The sequence below is a fragment of the Lolium rigidum genome, chromosome 4 (assembly GCF_022539505.1).
Source record: "Lolium rigidum isolate FL_2022 chromosome 4, APGP_CSIRO_Lrig_0.1, whole genome shotgun sequence".
Taxonomy (NCBI): domain Eukaryota; kingdom Viridiplantae; phylum Streptophyta; class Magnoliopsida; order Poales; family Poaceae; genus Lolium; species Lolium rigidum.
The window spans coordinates 132274589-132290017 of NC_061511.1; the positions used below are offsets into that span (position 1 = coordinate 132274589).

At 42.4% G+C, this 15429-nt stretch overlaps 1 protein-coding gene across 1 annotated transcript; it reads right to left on the reverse strand.

The window, feature by feature from the left end:
- Positions 1 to 3601: 3601 nt before the first annotated feature.
- On the reverse strand, positions 3602 to 12713 carry LOC124705670 (myosin-1-like). Its single transcript, XM_047237372.1, has 23 exons — positions 12318 to 12713; positions 11557 to 11658; positions 11332 to 11475; positions 11105 to 11255; positions 10968 to 10995; positions 10080 to 10245; positions 9933 to 9996; positions 9799 to 9812; positions 9624 to 9708; positions 9239 to 9342; positions 8934 to 9072; positions 8597 to 8715; positions 8343 to 8495; positions 8174 to 8263; positions 7747 to 7824; positions 6985 to 7143; positions 6692 to 6895; positions 6408 to 6613; positions 6200 to 6332; positions 5104 to 5233; positions 4843 to 4989; positions 4665 to 4744; positions 3602 to 4518 (listed from the first exon to the last, which is right to left on the reverse strand). The coding sequence occupies exons 1-23, from the start codon at positions 12696 to 12698 to the stop codon at positions 3841 to 3843; spliced, it is 3555 nt and encodes a 1184-aa protein (XP_047093328.1). The 5' UTR covers positions 12699 to 12713; the 3' UTR covers positions 3602 to 3840.
- Positions 12714 to 15429: the final 2716 nt, after the last annotated feature.

Genomic DNA, 15429 nt, shown 5'->3' on the forward strand with positions numbered 1-15429 from the left:
GTAATATGGATGATTGTAAGTAGTAATTGCAATCTGAAATAAAGATGACAGCAAGCAAACATGTAACAGAACTTGTTGGAAACGGTGTTTCAATGCTTAGAAACAAGGCCTAGGGATCCTACTTTCACTAGTGGACACTCTCAACAAAGATCACATAATAAAACTACTCTACACTCTCTTGTTGGATAACAAACACCATTCATTGTGTAGGGCTATAAAAGCACACCTCAAGCCGGAGTAAACAAGCTCCACAACATCCGGAGTTCATATTAAAGTAACCTCTAGAGTGCATAATAGACCGTTGCAATTTAGACCGAGTACTAACATAGCATACACACTGTCAACAATAGCTATGAAAGGGGAATAGATCACATCAATACTATCATAGTAATAGTTAACTTCATAATCTACAAGAGATTACAATCATAACCTACGCCAAGTACTACATGATGCACACACTGTCAACATTACATCATGGAGGAGGAATAAACTACTTTAATAACATCACTAGAGTAGCACAAAGATTAATAGTGATAAAAAGCTCATGATCACATAAAGATCACACCATGGGAGAGAGAGATGAACCACATAGCTACCGGTAAAGCCCTCAGCCTCGGGGGAGAACTACTCCCTCCTCATCATGGGAGACAGCAACGGCGATGAAGATGGCGGTGGTGTCGATGGAGATGACTCCGGGGGCAATTCCCCGTCCCGGCAGGGTGTCGGAACAGAGACTTCTGTCCCCCGAATTGGAGTTTCGCGATGGCGGCGGCGTCCCTGGAGTCTTTCTGGAGTTTCGTCAATTGGTATAGGGTTTTTAGGTCGCGAGGGACTTTATAAGCGAAGAGGCGGCGTCGGAGGGGCACCAGGGCGCCCTCCCCATAGGCCGGCGCGGCCAGGGGCCCACCCGCGCGGCCCTGTGGTCTGGGGGCCCTGGGCCTCCTCTCCGTCTCCCCTTCGGTGTTCTGGTCCGTCTCGGTGAAATAAGATGTTTGGCTTTCGTTTCGTCGAATTCCGAGAATATTGCCCGAACAGCCTTTCTGGAACCAAAAACAGCAGAAAACAGGAACTGGCACTTCGGCATCTTGTTAATAGGTTAGTTCCGGAAAATGTATAAAATCATTATGAAGTGTATATAAAACATGTGAGTATTGTCATAAAACTAGCATGGAACATAAGAAATTATAGATACGTTTGAGATGTATCACTCGATTCTTATGGGACAATTATGAGGGGCACCATAAGTATCATTTAGCCAACTGGGCTTGGTTACTAGGAAGAAAGAGTATGGAGGCTTCTTGGGCATCCCTGATTTAGCAGAGATGAACATGTGCCTGCTAGCCTCTTGGATTAGGAGTTATCACTTAAGTGATGATAAAATGTGGAAGAAAATTGTGGATACTAAGTATACTTTGGATAACCCTAATATTTTTGCTTGTTCTTTAAATGGTGTGTCTCTCTTTTGGAAAGGAGTTATGTGGGATGCCAAGGCTGCTAAAATGGGTTATCAATGGAAAATTGGTGATGGCAGGAACATTAAGTTATGGGAGGATCACTGGTTTGGTTCTTGCTCTCTGGCCATTCAATACTGGGAGATTTATTTCCTAGTGAATGAGCAGAATAAATGTATTGCTAATCTTTGGGATGGATCTAATTTGAAAGTTACTTTTAGGAGATGTTTTGATCATAGATTAATGTTGCAATGGTTTGAAATCCAACAAATTGCCCAATCTATCTCTTTTGATGGTACAAAAGATAGTCTGATTTGGATGTGGGAGGCTAGTGGTTTCTATTGTGTGAAATCTATGTATGCTATGATTAACTTTGGTGGGATTACCCCTGTTATATTCACTGTGTCTGGAAACTCAAAGTACCCCCAAAAATTCATTTCTTTCTCTGGTTACTTTTCCATAACAAGTTACTCACTAGAGATAATTTGGTTAAAAGACAGAAACGTTGATGACTTGACTTATGTGTTTTGCAATGAAGTGGAGTCTTGTCAAAATCTCTTTTTTGATTGTGTGGTAGCAGCAAAACTCTGGAGAGAGATTGGTATCACCTTGGAATTAATTTTAAAGTTTCAAGTATGCATGACATTTCTGCTCTCTGGGTTAACAAAAAGAACAATAGTAACATTAATATGATTTGCTGCTGTGTTGAGAGCTATCTGGATTATCAGAAATGATTTTTTCTTCAATCGTTCTCAATGGCTTGGCATGCAGAGTTTGTGGAAAAACTTGGTCTGCAGTTGTGTGCAATGGAAAATCCTCCTGAAGGAGGAAGGAAGAGGAGAACTGATGATGTTGCTGAACAAGGTGGAGGCGTCGCACTCGGCGGCCACCGCTGCTGTTGTGGCCGGAGCCTGGTTGACTCCTCAGAAGAGAGCCAGGTCAGCTTTGGAGGTCTGTGCTATGAACAACACAAGGGGTTTTGGGCCGATGCTGATCACTGCCGAGGATCTGAGGAGGACGATGGAGGCGAACGATCTAATCCTGGTGGGTGATGGCGCTGGCTTTCAAGTCCTAAACCACCCCTGAGCTTGGATGATGAGGTTTACTTTGGTGGATAGGTGTGTTTTCTGTGCAAGTTTGTGTTTGCCTCAAACTGCTGGCTGGTTTCCCCCCTGTTGTTGGGGTTTAAAAGTGTTAAGTGTTGGTTGGGTGTTTGTAAGATAAATGTGGTAGGGGTGTGTGGTGAAGTTTGATCGTCTGGAAATACTGTTGGTGCTGTTTGGTTTCAATATACTAAAAAAATAACCAATTAAGAGAGAAGCTATAAAATGTGGCGGTTCATCTACCCAAACACATGATAGTGAAGTCTTCTTTCTCGCTAAACAATCAGCTACACAATTTATTTCCTATTATGAAAACTAAACTACAACCAATCTGATTGAATAATTCTCCGAAAAACATCCTACCTCATTAGGAATGGCTAAGGCTCTACAAATGGCAGAAGCTCTCACATTGTTTGCACGGGATCATTGCAGGCTGCAATGAAGCTTCATGGATTGTCCCGAAACACCGCCCCAACTCTACATGTAAAATTTTCTAGTTTAAAACTTCAATCCACATTTATGTGGAACTTTTTTCCTTCGGTTTAATCCACGCACTCTTCTATTAGCTGAGTTCTTGGCCTTATATTATTTTCAGTGAGTACACAAATGGACATAGCGGAGTTGGTGGTACTCGCTCACCATGCACCATTTGTCTTCTCATCCACCAAATATACCATGACACCACGATGATTAATCTTTGACATCATCAGCATGTTGTTTCACCAAAAGTTTCTCAAGCACCCGACTACCTGGTCGATCAACTTGTAACACATCCTTAAACAATAGCTGATAAACGCAATTTTGGCCATAATTCCTTTGCATGTAGACAGCCAAAAAGAACATGGTATTTTATATCTTCACAGTATAAAGTACACCGTCTGCATTGACTTGTGGACACACATCTATATTGTTAAAAGTCAACCATATGTGTAGCTTTAGACCATCTAGCCACGCGACAGCAGTGCACCGCACTCTGCAATGGGCTATTACTTGACCGCATAGAGATACATACATATTACAGCAGACAAAATGACAAGAGAAGAGCACTGAGCAATCACCAATCTCCCTCTTTTCAGTAGTATACCTTAGCAAGTAATTACATCACAACTCAGTGGTTCTTGGGCTCTGCAAAGAAGCCCCTCTGTGGAAGAACTATACAACTCGCCCTCCACGAATCACATATCCAGTCCAACACACTGGACTTGGCAGCACTCACCACAAATCTCTAGGACTAGCACTGACGTGTAAAATGCCGGCGCATCTACTACATGGTTATACATAAAAAATCACGAAAACTTGGAGGTGTTGAGCCTGCCCCACCACTTTTTCTTGGCAGAGTTGGGGGAAGAATCGTTGCCCCCACCGCTGCTCCCCGTCGTGGCGAGCTTGTTGAGGATCACTTTGGTCTCCCTTATGCGGGAGCTGAAATCCTTCTTCCACGAGTCAAAGTTCTGCTTCAGCCTGCGGAGCTCCATGTCCGGGTTCAGGCTGGCATCCGCCTGCCCAGACTTGACCTCGACCAAGAACTTGGCGTCGTCAGCGAAGACCTGGCTCCGCTGCTCGAATTCCTCCGCTAGGCGGCCGATGACACTGATGCTGGCGTTCATCTCTCGCCCAGTGATCCTCGGGACCAACTGGGAGCCCCCGCCGACATGATTCCCGTTGGTCTCCCAACTCTGCTCCACGGATGAGTCGGACATCCTAGGTGTATCATCCAGAGCAAGGCTCTTCTTTGCTACGGAAAGGCTTGACTGCAGTGATCGCATCTGCTTCTGCCACATTTCCTCCATCGATTTCATTTTCTGCTCGTACTCTAACCATCGGTTTTCGTATTGCTGAAGCCGCTGGTGCAACATCTCATTCTCTTCATCCTTTTCTCGAACTGTCGCCTCGGCCCTCAGGATTCGCCTTTGTAGCTCAGCCAGGAAAGATGCCTTGATCAAAATTTGGTCGCCCTCTGCCTCCTGGAAGAATTCAATTCGTGTGTAAACAACAAGCATATAGAGTATAGATTTTTTTCCTACAGTTCCAAATAACCGGGTACGTCATGTCTAACATGCATACTAAGGAGGAAAAACAGTAACAGAGAATAGAAAGAGGCATAGTGTACCTTTTTCGATTCAAGTTCTCTTAACACGTTCAGTAGATCAACATTGCCGGCACATCTTCTAACAAGACAACCACGGATGCCTTCACATTTATTTAAGACAACGGGAACCAGAAACAATGAGTCATATTACCACTTCTATCTATGCAAAGTCTTACGAAAATAAGAACAGCATTCTTACCAGATTGTATTACCACTGAGGCCTTCCTTATCTTAACGAAATATCTTCTTGCAAGCCAGCCTCTTAGATTTCTTTGCAGAAGAGTAGCTGCCCTATGTTTTCTCAACAGAGATGAATAAGTTTGTCTTGCATTCTCACCACGAATGACTGCAAGATAAGAAGAGCGACCAGCCCATACAGTAAGATGAGCAGGAAAAGATACAGCAACAAAAAAGTACAGAAAGGTGCATAAAGGCAGTAGGCTGGATGTTTATGTTGTACATGATTGAAGAGCCAAAACTCCTCTCATTCGTTCAATTGCATGCCGCCGTGCTTGATACCCTCTGAAACAGCTTTGAACCCTTAAAACGCCATGTAGAGTACGATTTCGAGTATTCTCAAGTTTGCCAATCTTCAGTTCCAAAATATCAACAAACAGAAGCAACAGAAGATACTTGTCATTATAAGCTTAAATAATAGTAGTAGACACATGCATAGACAACATCCAAAGAAAAAACAATTATGAATTATAAATTTTAGGAAGGACCACTCATATAAATATCAGACCAACGGTTTTACTTAAAAAGTATGTCACCTGATACACGATACAGGTATGGAGGTACAAACACAGTGATGCGACATTTTCCTCGGGTATAACTTTAGAAAAAAGAATACATCATATACACAATATAAGAGGGACAAAAAACAAGCCGCGCATTAGAAGATTGAGAGTCTCTAGTCATTCGCTAAACAAATCACCATTCTAGCTCTAAAATTCGTGAACCACTGTACTCTTGGCTTCCTCTTAAAAAGCATCCCCTACCTGAATGTTTTTCGTTATTACATATTTGAAGTTGTCATCTTGTTGTATATATATTCTTTCTATTTATAGACGCCTGTTGTGTGTATATCAGTGCTGCTTTACTACATGGATCTTGTGGTCCCAATTTCTGTATACTCTTACTCCTAGTAAAACTGTAGAATATATATATTTGATGCCTTACTGCCTCTACAAGAAAATCACTGAATGTACTTAGTGATGTCCTTACTAGACAATAGCAATTCATTAGCATGTCAGTAGAATAGCAAATTAGTAAGCTGCTCTACTGTAAAGAATCAGGGAGTATCCGGAATATTTATTTGACTATTAAATAATATTGAAAGTCAACCCCAATTTGAGTATCAGGAAGTATACTCAGAGCCAAGGCCCGGCATGACCGGGCGGCTGCCCAGGCTCAGCTGCCTAAGTACATTGAAATTTTATAAGAAAATAAGGATTGAAGATGGAGTTTGCCAATGATGCAACTGTGGTTAATGTATGAAATACAATAATAACCCAAGGGACGTTAATAAATGAAACAATAACTGTTTAACTGACCTGACCAGTTCGGAAGAACAATTTTGTATAGCCAACTTGATACATCTCAGGCAAAATGTTGAACTGATGAAGAATTGCGACCGAAACACTGAGTGGATCTTGAGATGCGACATCCTCAAGAAGAAAGCCATACCTAAAAACTTGAATTGTTTAACTTCTGCACAAAGAAAAAACAGAAATGTAATGCATATACTGATATTTGTTTTACCGGCGAGCAAACTTCTGATGTGTCATTCTTGTTGGATACCCAGATCTCGAAATTCGTACAACCTCAAGAACCCCACAGCATTTGAGCTGTTGGAGCACAAGTTCTTGTCCGTAAATGGCAGGGAGTTGCAAATTGTTTGGTTTAATACATCGTATGAAGTGTGGCGTTGTGCTTTCAAGTCTTTGCATAAGTTGGAACAATTGTCCCTGTGGAACATTTGAACAGTTGATCGGATTCATTCAAGATCTCATAAAATTGTTATTTGTGTGCACAATTTTCTTTACCTTAAACTTCATTGCTACACTTAACTTCTGTGAATCAGCAACACTAGGCCGATATGGAACAGATTCTAGATTATCAGATTGAGCGAGCATCTTGGATGCAAACATTTGTGGTATAGATAATTTGCATTTGGCAAGGAACTGAATTGAGTCCATGTGCAACAAATCTCTATTCTTCTCTAGAAAACCCGATGTGTCATATGCCACCTGATCATCAAGGAAATGGAAATAAAGTCAACACATGGCAAAAGAAAGATAATTGTGAATGTAACAGTGGATATGTAACAACTTCCAACCTCTCCTGCATAATGACGAACAGTGAAAGCCTTGCCCCTTTCTCCTCTGAAGCAGGAATTGTTGTCAAGATGCTGCTTGAGCTTGTTCGCAAAAGTAAGGTCTGTGGCATTAGGAAACGTAGATTCCTCATCCAGCAGAGACAACAACCCCAGTGGTTTCTGTATCCAGTAGAAGCAAGACAAAGAATGATAGAGGCAAACAGTTATTACTGACTAGTAAATAGGATTCATGTCAAGTCAACAAGATATACAGAAAAGAAGAGAATGTCAGATATTTTATTAGTTTCTAAAACAACGATAAAAAAAAAATTGCAAGTACATGATTCTTTTTTATTTTGCCACAGGACACTACAGAAGTCATCAAAACTCCAGCAAGATTAACTAATACATAACTTTGTGGGAACCCAGATTCCATTGTGATAAGCCAGTTATATGTTCCACCCTTGTTTCCTAATGCTAGTTACAAGGTAAGGGTGAGTGTCAATCAAGCAGTATTTACCAAGTTTATAGAACCCATGTATTTCTACAAATGGAAGTATATGCATATCTCAAATTTGGAGGCTTTAATTTTAAGGAAGTGGAGACCTTCTATCAAAAAACATTTTGATTTTTAGTAGTGTATTTTGAGCTAAGAAATGATTGCATAATATGGAAATAGCAATTATCAGTACATGAACTTAAAGCATTTCCAACACAGAATAATATAATTACAGTATAATTTCATAATGATGCCAACATTGAAGACAATGTAGTGACCCATACTTTCTCGAATAGATTCAAACAATCCTGGTTGTCCTCAAACTCAACCTTAGCCCAGTCAATGCCATCCTCAACATATTCCTGCTCACAGAAACCATATATTTTTCAGACAACTTCTACAGGAGAGTCAAGAAATCATGGAGTGACTATATAACAATCTTGGAGTCAACATTAGAGTTTGCTCCACCAGTAGTGTTTAACATTACAGTTGTGACAGGATTTGAAACCATAATCAGTAAGGAAACTTCACAGAATAATAGAAGCAACAATGTTCTTCTAGAAAAATATTTAGCGAATGATGTTAACGTATTTTGAGCTTGGTTAAAGAACAAGAATAGTCACTATAAAATTTACACATGCTGGAACCTAGCTGAGTAAAACTGCAACGCTGCATCATACACCTGCTAGTTAAACCATAACAATAGCTCACCTCTTGCTCGAGCTTAAACAAATGGCGGTTGAAATGTTGTTGTAGCCTCTCATTGGCATAATTAATGCAGAACTGTTCAAAACTGTTCTTCTGCATATTGATAGCATGCCATGAGAATACATTTGACAACAAAAATGTGATGCCAGCAGGTCAAAGGTAAGTTCATTACATCAAATGATTCAAAGCCGTAGATGTCAAGAATACTGATTGATCTCCCAGTTCGACGCTTGCCAACAGAAAGAGACTTGTTAATTTGTTCTACAAGCCACTCAAACAAACTAGCATATAGGGCTTTGGCCAGCGCATCTCTTGTGTCAGTTGCCTGCAATATCCAGAGAGAAGTGTGTGCATAAGAGATGAAAATCAAATAGCACGTCATGGCTAACTATTTTCCCTAGCCTTTAGTTGAGAAACCATACTAACCTGTGCAAGTGTAAGCTTCTGGACAATATTTTCATTATTAACTTTCATGTGACGCTTTGACAGAGCTAAATTGAGATCTTCAATACTGCAGCCAAGAAGTCTTGAAACCGTTTCAGCAGCTGAAATAGGATGGTAATTTTTTTTCAATCCTTTAAAATTGCAGTATGTTATACAACAGTGAACAAAATTAACGAAAAAAATATGCAACATCGTATGATCAGTATGTAAAACTAATGATGTCTAACAATATACTAATCATCAATGAGGACCACAATATTATGGAAGTTATTGTCCAGACGACCATATTATTGACTAAAAGCATACTTGTTCTTTTTACCTTCTTCTACAATTATCTCAACATGATTCTCATTATCAATAATTGTGAAAGAGACATCTCCCAGCCATAGCACAGCAGAAACCATTGCGAAAACATTATCTTGGTCCTCCTTGCTGATATGGACGATGTTCATAGCTTCCTAGAAAAAATAGAAGTCAGCAAACATGACAGTAGAGAAGAACAAATACAAGTATGAAGATGCTTCCATGGAATTAGCCTTATATAGCAATGTATTTACTGTTTTGGCCGAGGTAATGTAAAAAAGGTATCTTATTTAGAATGAGGAACAAAAAAATGTACTATACCGTTACAGTACGGAACATTTGAGCATCATCCACGCCAGCAATTGAATAGCAGCAACTCTGTTTCAGATATTTGTATTCATCGACCTTCTTCAAATTCAACTTCTCTGTATCAAAACATTGTAAGAAACCATGTACAATAATTAAGGATCATGCAGTGCAAAAGAGTAGAGCAACATCAAAAGCAACGCCGATTGTCAACATAAAGATATAATCTCTGTTGGAAACCGCGCAGCACAAATAGTGGTTCTTGTAATACACAGAAGGAAAAGGACTATATCCAATAGAAGATTGGGAGGATATACTTATATGTCATCATAAGTACTTATGTGTCAACCAAAATAAGCCAGCAACTAACCAATTCAGAGTGGATGAATAGATTATGTACCTCTGAGAATCGGTGGAGCACCAGCACATAGCTGATAAAATATATGGTAGGAACGCTCACCAACTGCACACTGTACAACCCTTGACTACCATAGTGGAAAAAGGTGGGATTAGATTACTTATCATAAAAATGCATTTAGATAAGGAAATTAAATAACCAAAGGACTCGAAGTTACCTTCTCAAGTAAAACTGTCCAATTGTGCATGCAGCAAGACCATTAGAAAATTTCATCAATAGTAATCATAAATTAATATCAAACAAGAAAATGCTAATGACATAAAGCAGGTATGCTCGGTAGAAACTGCATACATGTTTGAATCATGGCACCACATATTCTTCCAGTTGTACTGAAATGAATTTCAATGAGCTTTCCCTGTAATAACGACAAGAATATTAGCCAAACTTTGTTCTGCAAACTGCAGTACAGTATTGTTATACCCACAAGAAAAAACTTACGAAGCGACTTGAGTTATCATTTCTTAATGTCTTTGCATTGCCAAAGGCCTCGAGTATTGGGTTGGTTTGTAGGATCTCATATTCAATGCCACTTCCACCTCCAAGAGAAGCCAAATACTGCATGGCAATCTTTGCAGTTTCTGTTTTTCCTGCTCCACTCTCACCACTACATACAATAATGGCAAATATTTTAAAGTTTGACCAATTTTATGGGGAAAGCAACAACATTCTGATACCAATTTAGTATCACTAGATCCGTCTTGAGATGGAGTTTCATATTATACAGATTTGATGACATATATCTCGCTACTGTTTTCAATAAAGTTAGTCAAAGTTTAAATTTTTTGACTTAGTAGAAGATCTAGAAGCACACTTATTTAAGGATAGAGGGAGTCCAGAAAACTAGAAATTTTGGAGCCACACGATATCTAACACATTTATTATTACTTCAAGTGAATCGGGTAATGGAACAGGTAAATGAGATTATAGAGTTTGGTGTGACTATTGAATCTGTTGGAAGGAAGCGGAGTACTCAAGTCCCAATTTTTGTAAGACAAACATCAGCAAAATTTTTAATATCCCTGAGGATCCTTACAGTGTGGCCTGAACTGAACCGAGGGACAATGCATGTATTTATCTATCAATGAAGCAATTAATGTAAGTACATTTGGCTGGTTAAGTCATTATTTATTTTGTTCGGCAGACTCAAGAAGTAGCAGAAAATGAAACCGTACCGATCCCAACAACACATTTCATGTTACCCAAATAAACACATTTCATGTGGCTGGACTAAATGAGTAGCAGAAAATGAAACCATGCCAATAAAGGTGCAACGTATATACAATAGGAATCCCACTGGATGTTTCTTAGGGAAAAAACAATACCAACCTTATAATAATGGACTGGTTAACTTCATCTGCAAACAAACATGGCAATTAGTTAGGCATTGATGTAGATGATTTTCCTCAAAAAAAATTGTGTAGATCGTATCATCAAGACAGATGTAACAGCAACAGCAGACTGACCTCTTTTCATTTCACGAAGGGCTGAATCTGCTATTGCATACACATGTGGACTGTCCATTGTTTTATTCCTATATGAAGTTATATACTCATCACCATACAGCGCAACCTTTTTAAAAGGGTTGACGGCCACCAAAACTGGACCTGCTTTAGTCTACAGCGCAACAACATATCAGTAAGAGAGCCATCGAAATCCATAAAAGCGAAGACAAGTTCTGATCTATCCTCACATAAATCATGTCTTGGGAATATCTGTACTGCAAGTTGTAGAGCACAGATGGTTCACTTAGATAACTAAGCTGCATAAGATCGTCCACTCCATCAAGAATTTCAGGATTCGCAGGCTGAAGGTTCTCCGTTTGCAATCTTAGCACCTTAAATTGCAAGAATGGGAGTCAAATTATGATGATTTCAAAGTGATAACAAATCTTCCATGCAGGTTGCAGGTAGCTTACCTTCCCTTCAGGGACCTTTACTACGGACTCGTCACCAGAGGTGGTAATCACAGTGCATAAGGCCCAGTCGCCATTTGGAAGCTGACAAAAAACTCTTTGCTTCTGCAAGAAGTGTGGGGTTGAAGGTAAATTAGCATTGTACACCAAGTTGAAAAAACAGATCCAAGCATATAAATTGCATAATTCCAGAAGCTGGTCGATTAAGAATTGCCTGTCTAACAACTAGCTAATGCATCTCTTAATTTGTGACATAACAATAGTATGTAATAAAAATGTGTAAACAGAAGAGGCCAACTACCAAAGACGGAACAGCAAATAAGTAGGAACCACTGAAACACCACTGGCAGTTCAAGATTTGAAATGATGAAGCTAGATTTACTGGCTTAGCAAACCCCTGCTACTAGTGAACACATAAATCTACTCAATGGGTGGAATGATGCCTGATCACATTTCGATGGCCATCTAGAAGGCACGCAAGTGCAGAGGAACACATTTCCAGAACTTAACTTGGCACTCAGGTTGGCTCTTTACAGTTGTGTTTACTGGCTGTTGGAAATAACCTTCTACTGCGGGGTGACGTAACAGCAGAAATCGGAGTTACTGAACTAGAGAAAATAAAGGGACCGGAATTGCCGGTGTTGGGTGATTCGGAAATCACAAACCGACCAAATCTCAAGCATTATCCGTAAGAACTCTGTCATCTCAGAAGTGTGTGAGAAGAGAAAGGGGTGGGGGGGAAAGGAGAGAAGGAAGAAAAGCACCTTTTTAGCGCCGTAGGAGCTGGTGTCGCCCCATCTGTTGTCGCGTTGCGAGGAGGGGCCGGCAGGCGCGGCCGGCGGCGCAGAGGACGCCGAATCGGCCTCCCCGCCACCTTCGGCGGCGCTCTCCTCCTCCTCCGCTGTGGCCGCCGCGGAGCTGTAGGGCGAGTCCGCGTCCCGCTCGGCCGGCGCCACCGCCTCCTCGTCCTCTACGTCATCCGCCGGGGAAGCGCGGCGGCCGACGCCGTTGGGCGCCGGCGCGGCGGGCTTGGGCGGCGCGTGCCTGTAGTCGAGCGGCATGGAGCGGGTGGCCTGCAGCTTGGCGGGCCCCCGCGCGCGCAGCGCCGACGACTTGCGCACGGACCGCACGTCCACCGACGCCATCGCGGGCGGAATCAGCCCCGCGGCCGCGGAGGAGCAGGACTCCCTGCCTCCCGCGGGATCTCCGCCGTGGCAGCCTCAAATCTCCTCCCGGGGGCCAATCCACGCCTCCGCACAGCAAAAAAGCTAGTCCAAATGAAACCGCAGGAAATCACCGCAGGAACGAGCCGATCTGGCGGACCGCCGCGGAGGCCTCGGGAATGGCGGCGCCGGCGGAACCCGGATGCGTGAGGCCGTGTCCGTGGCCGTGGCTCGTCCTCCTCCACCGCGGCGGCGGCAGCAGCAGCTCGCGTACGGCTCTGCCTCTCTCTCTGTTCGCGAGAGCGAGCCAGCGACAGGGACAGAGTCAGCAGAGCCAGAGAGGGAGAGAGTGGTGGGGAGGAAATATTTTAATGGAATTAAGGTGGCTCGCTTTTAGTATCGGGAAGGAATTACTTACTTGGGGGGCTGGTTTAAAAATGTTCAAATCCAAATGGCGTGGCCGGGTGGGTGAGAGGTTTGGTTTTGAAACAGCCACATGGCGCTGCTCGCACAATAATTCGGCCTGCGGGTAGGATCAGCCAGATCCAGAAAAAAAGAGTGTGGCTGTGTAGGAGTGAGCAACGGGTGGCCGGATGTTGTGGTGATGGTGGTAACGGCAAGCTAACGGATAGTACGGCCGTTGCAGTACTTGACAAAAAAAAGGCAGAATGCGTTGAGGAATTAGGAGCGCGATAAATTCTGGGAAAGGTTATCTATTGGTACGAGAAAAAAAGAAGGTATCTCTTGACTTTTCATCCTGTCCTGGGCGGTGCCACTGACCGCATGTTTCAACCTGATGACTGGGTTAGCATAATTAATTTTTTTATTTTATTCAGGAAGCAGTCAATTGTTGGCAACGCGTATATAAGCATTGGTTCTCAAGCAATGCCATTTTAATATTGTTTGTCCACACGTGCTGCAAGCCTGCAAAGATATATCTTTCAAAAGCAAGCTGCTTCTTTTGATTTCACTGAAAACTGTTGAGGAAAATAGATATGGAAAATAATCAAATACTATAAATATTCGTTGGTTTATTTCAGGTCAATGGTCGAGGATTTTTTTTCCTTGAGACCAGTTTCACAGAAATATGCGGGAATTTCACAATCCACTTGGAACTATTCTCAGAGCTCGTACGTATAAATTACTACCCGACCGAAATCTTCGGTACCATGTTAGCGCGTAGGTCTTGTTTGGTCAGGGGAGGTTGATCTACTAAACCTTGTTCACGCTCCTGACTTTCAATCACGCCTGAAATCATGATTTTCCACAGAGTGTTTGGTACACAAATTCCGACACTCGGCCATACCGGGAGAGGCTAGCCTTCACCGATGGGCTTTGCACATGCTCGGACTAGTGGAAAGAGGAGAAGGGTCTGAGCCTACATTAGTTCCTCGAAGGCATCGTTGGTGAAGGGAGCTGACGGTGGTGACCATGGTCGGTCAGTACTACACAAGCCAAAGTCACGAGACGACAGAGGAAGAGGGTCCTAGGAGGGTTGAGATGAGGCGGGTGCATAGGAAAGGGAAACGACACTGATGTGGGGTTGCGGAAACATAAGTGTGTGGACTGTGGTGAGTGGCAACAATGGTGGCAGTGATATATGGTTAGATCCACGAAAACAGATTATTAGGTGTGGCTCCACTCACATTTTTGGTGGATTTAGGAGCCAGAGGGCTTATTAATTTATTTCCGTGTGTATTGCAGTAATTTGACTATGTTAATTAGAAGCAGATGTCCTTCTATCCATACGAACCGAACATTCAAGTTCATGTGTTTGCCAATGTTCCATTTTGCGCATACATTTATACCATACTCGCTATGTTTCATGTGAAACAAACTAGTTGTATGCTTAAGTATGATGTTTGTCGAAATGCGCCACTAATATTTTGAAGGTACTTAATTATCATTTATCAAGAATAGTCCTTCAGGCATTTGGTCTGCGAGAGTGGATCATTTTTTTGCCCGTGAGCATAGGAAGACCTAAAATAATGGAAAAAAGTAAGTTTGAAAATCTACTCTTTTTTGCGGTAATGAGGTTACATACTTGCAAAGTTGCGGAGCTAAAGGAACTCTAGTGGCTTGAGGTCCCTTGTGTCGTCAAAACATATTTTTGGACAATACATGAGTTGCCGTGTTCACCGTAAACGTGCATTTGACATTGACTCATTATTACTATAGATTAAGTTGTTTTGGCTGCTGCTACGAGTAGTAGAAGGACTGATTCAGCATTATGCAGGCAGCTTTACAGGTGGCGTCATGTTGTCAGAGTAAAAGCGATCTTCCTAGGGACGGTTTGTCCTCCCATCGACTGGGACATCCCCGTGAACTTCTAACGGTCGCTGCGAATTGACGTCTCAGCCCCTAGTACGCCTCAGCAGCTACACCAGGGGCACGAAGGAATATTCGCGGCCTGGATAACGTACAAAAGCAGTAGCAGCTGGTAAACAAATACCGACCTCTCAGGAGCCACGACGACTGACGGTGCGTAGCAGCGAGACGGGATGACGGACGTCCGGCGCCAACGTCTCGTCCCGTTTTGAACTGCAGCCGTCGGTTTGCGATCAGATGGACGGGAGCGGGTCGCCAGGTGCGGCTCCGGAGAACGGGTCTCCCTGCGCCACAGGAAGCAAGCAGGACGGCAGGCCGATTTTGTCTCGGCTCGTTTCGATCCACTCAATTTTTGCTGTACCTGAGCGCCGTCCAAATTGGTTTT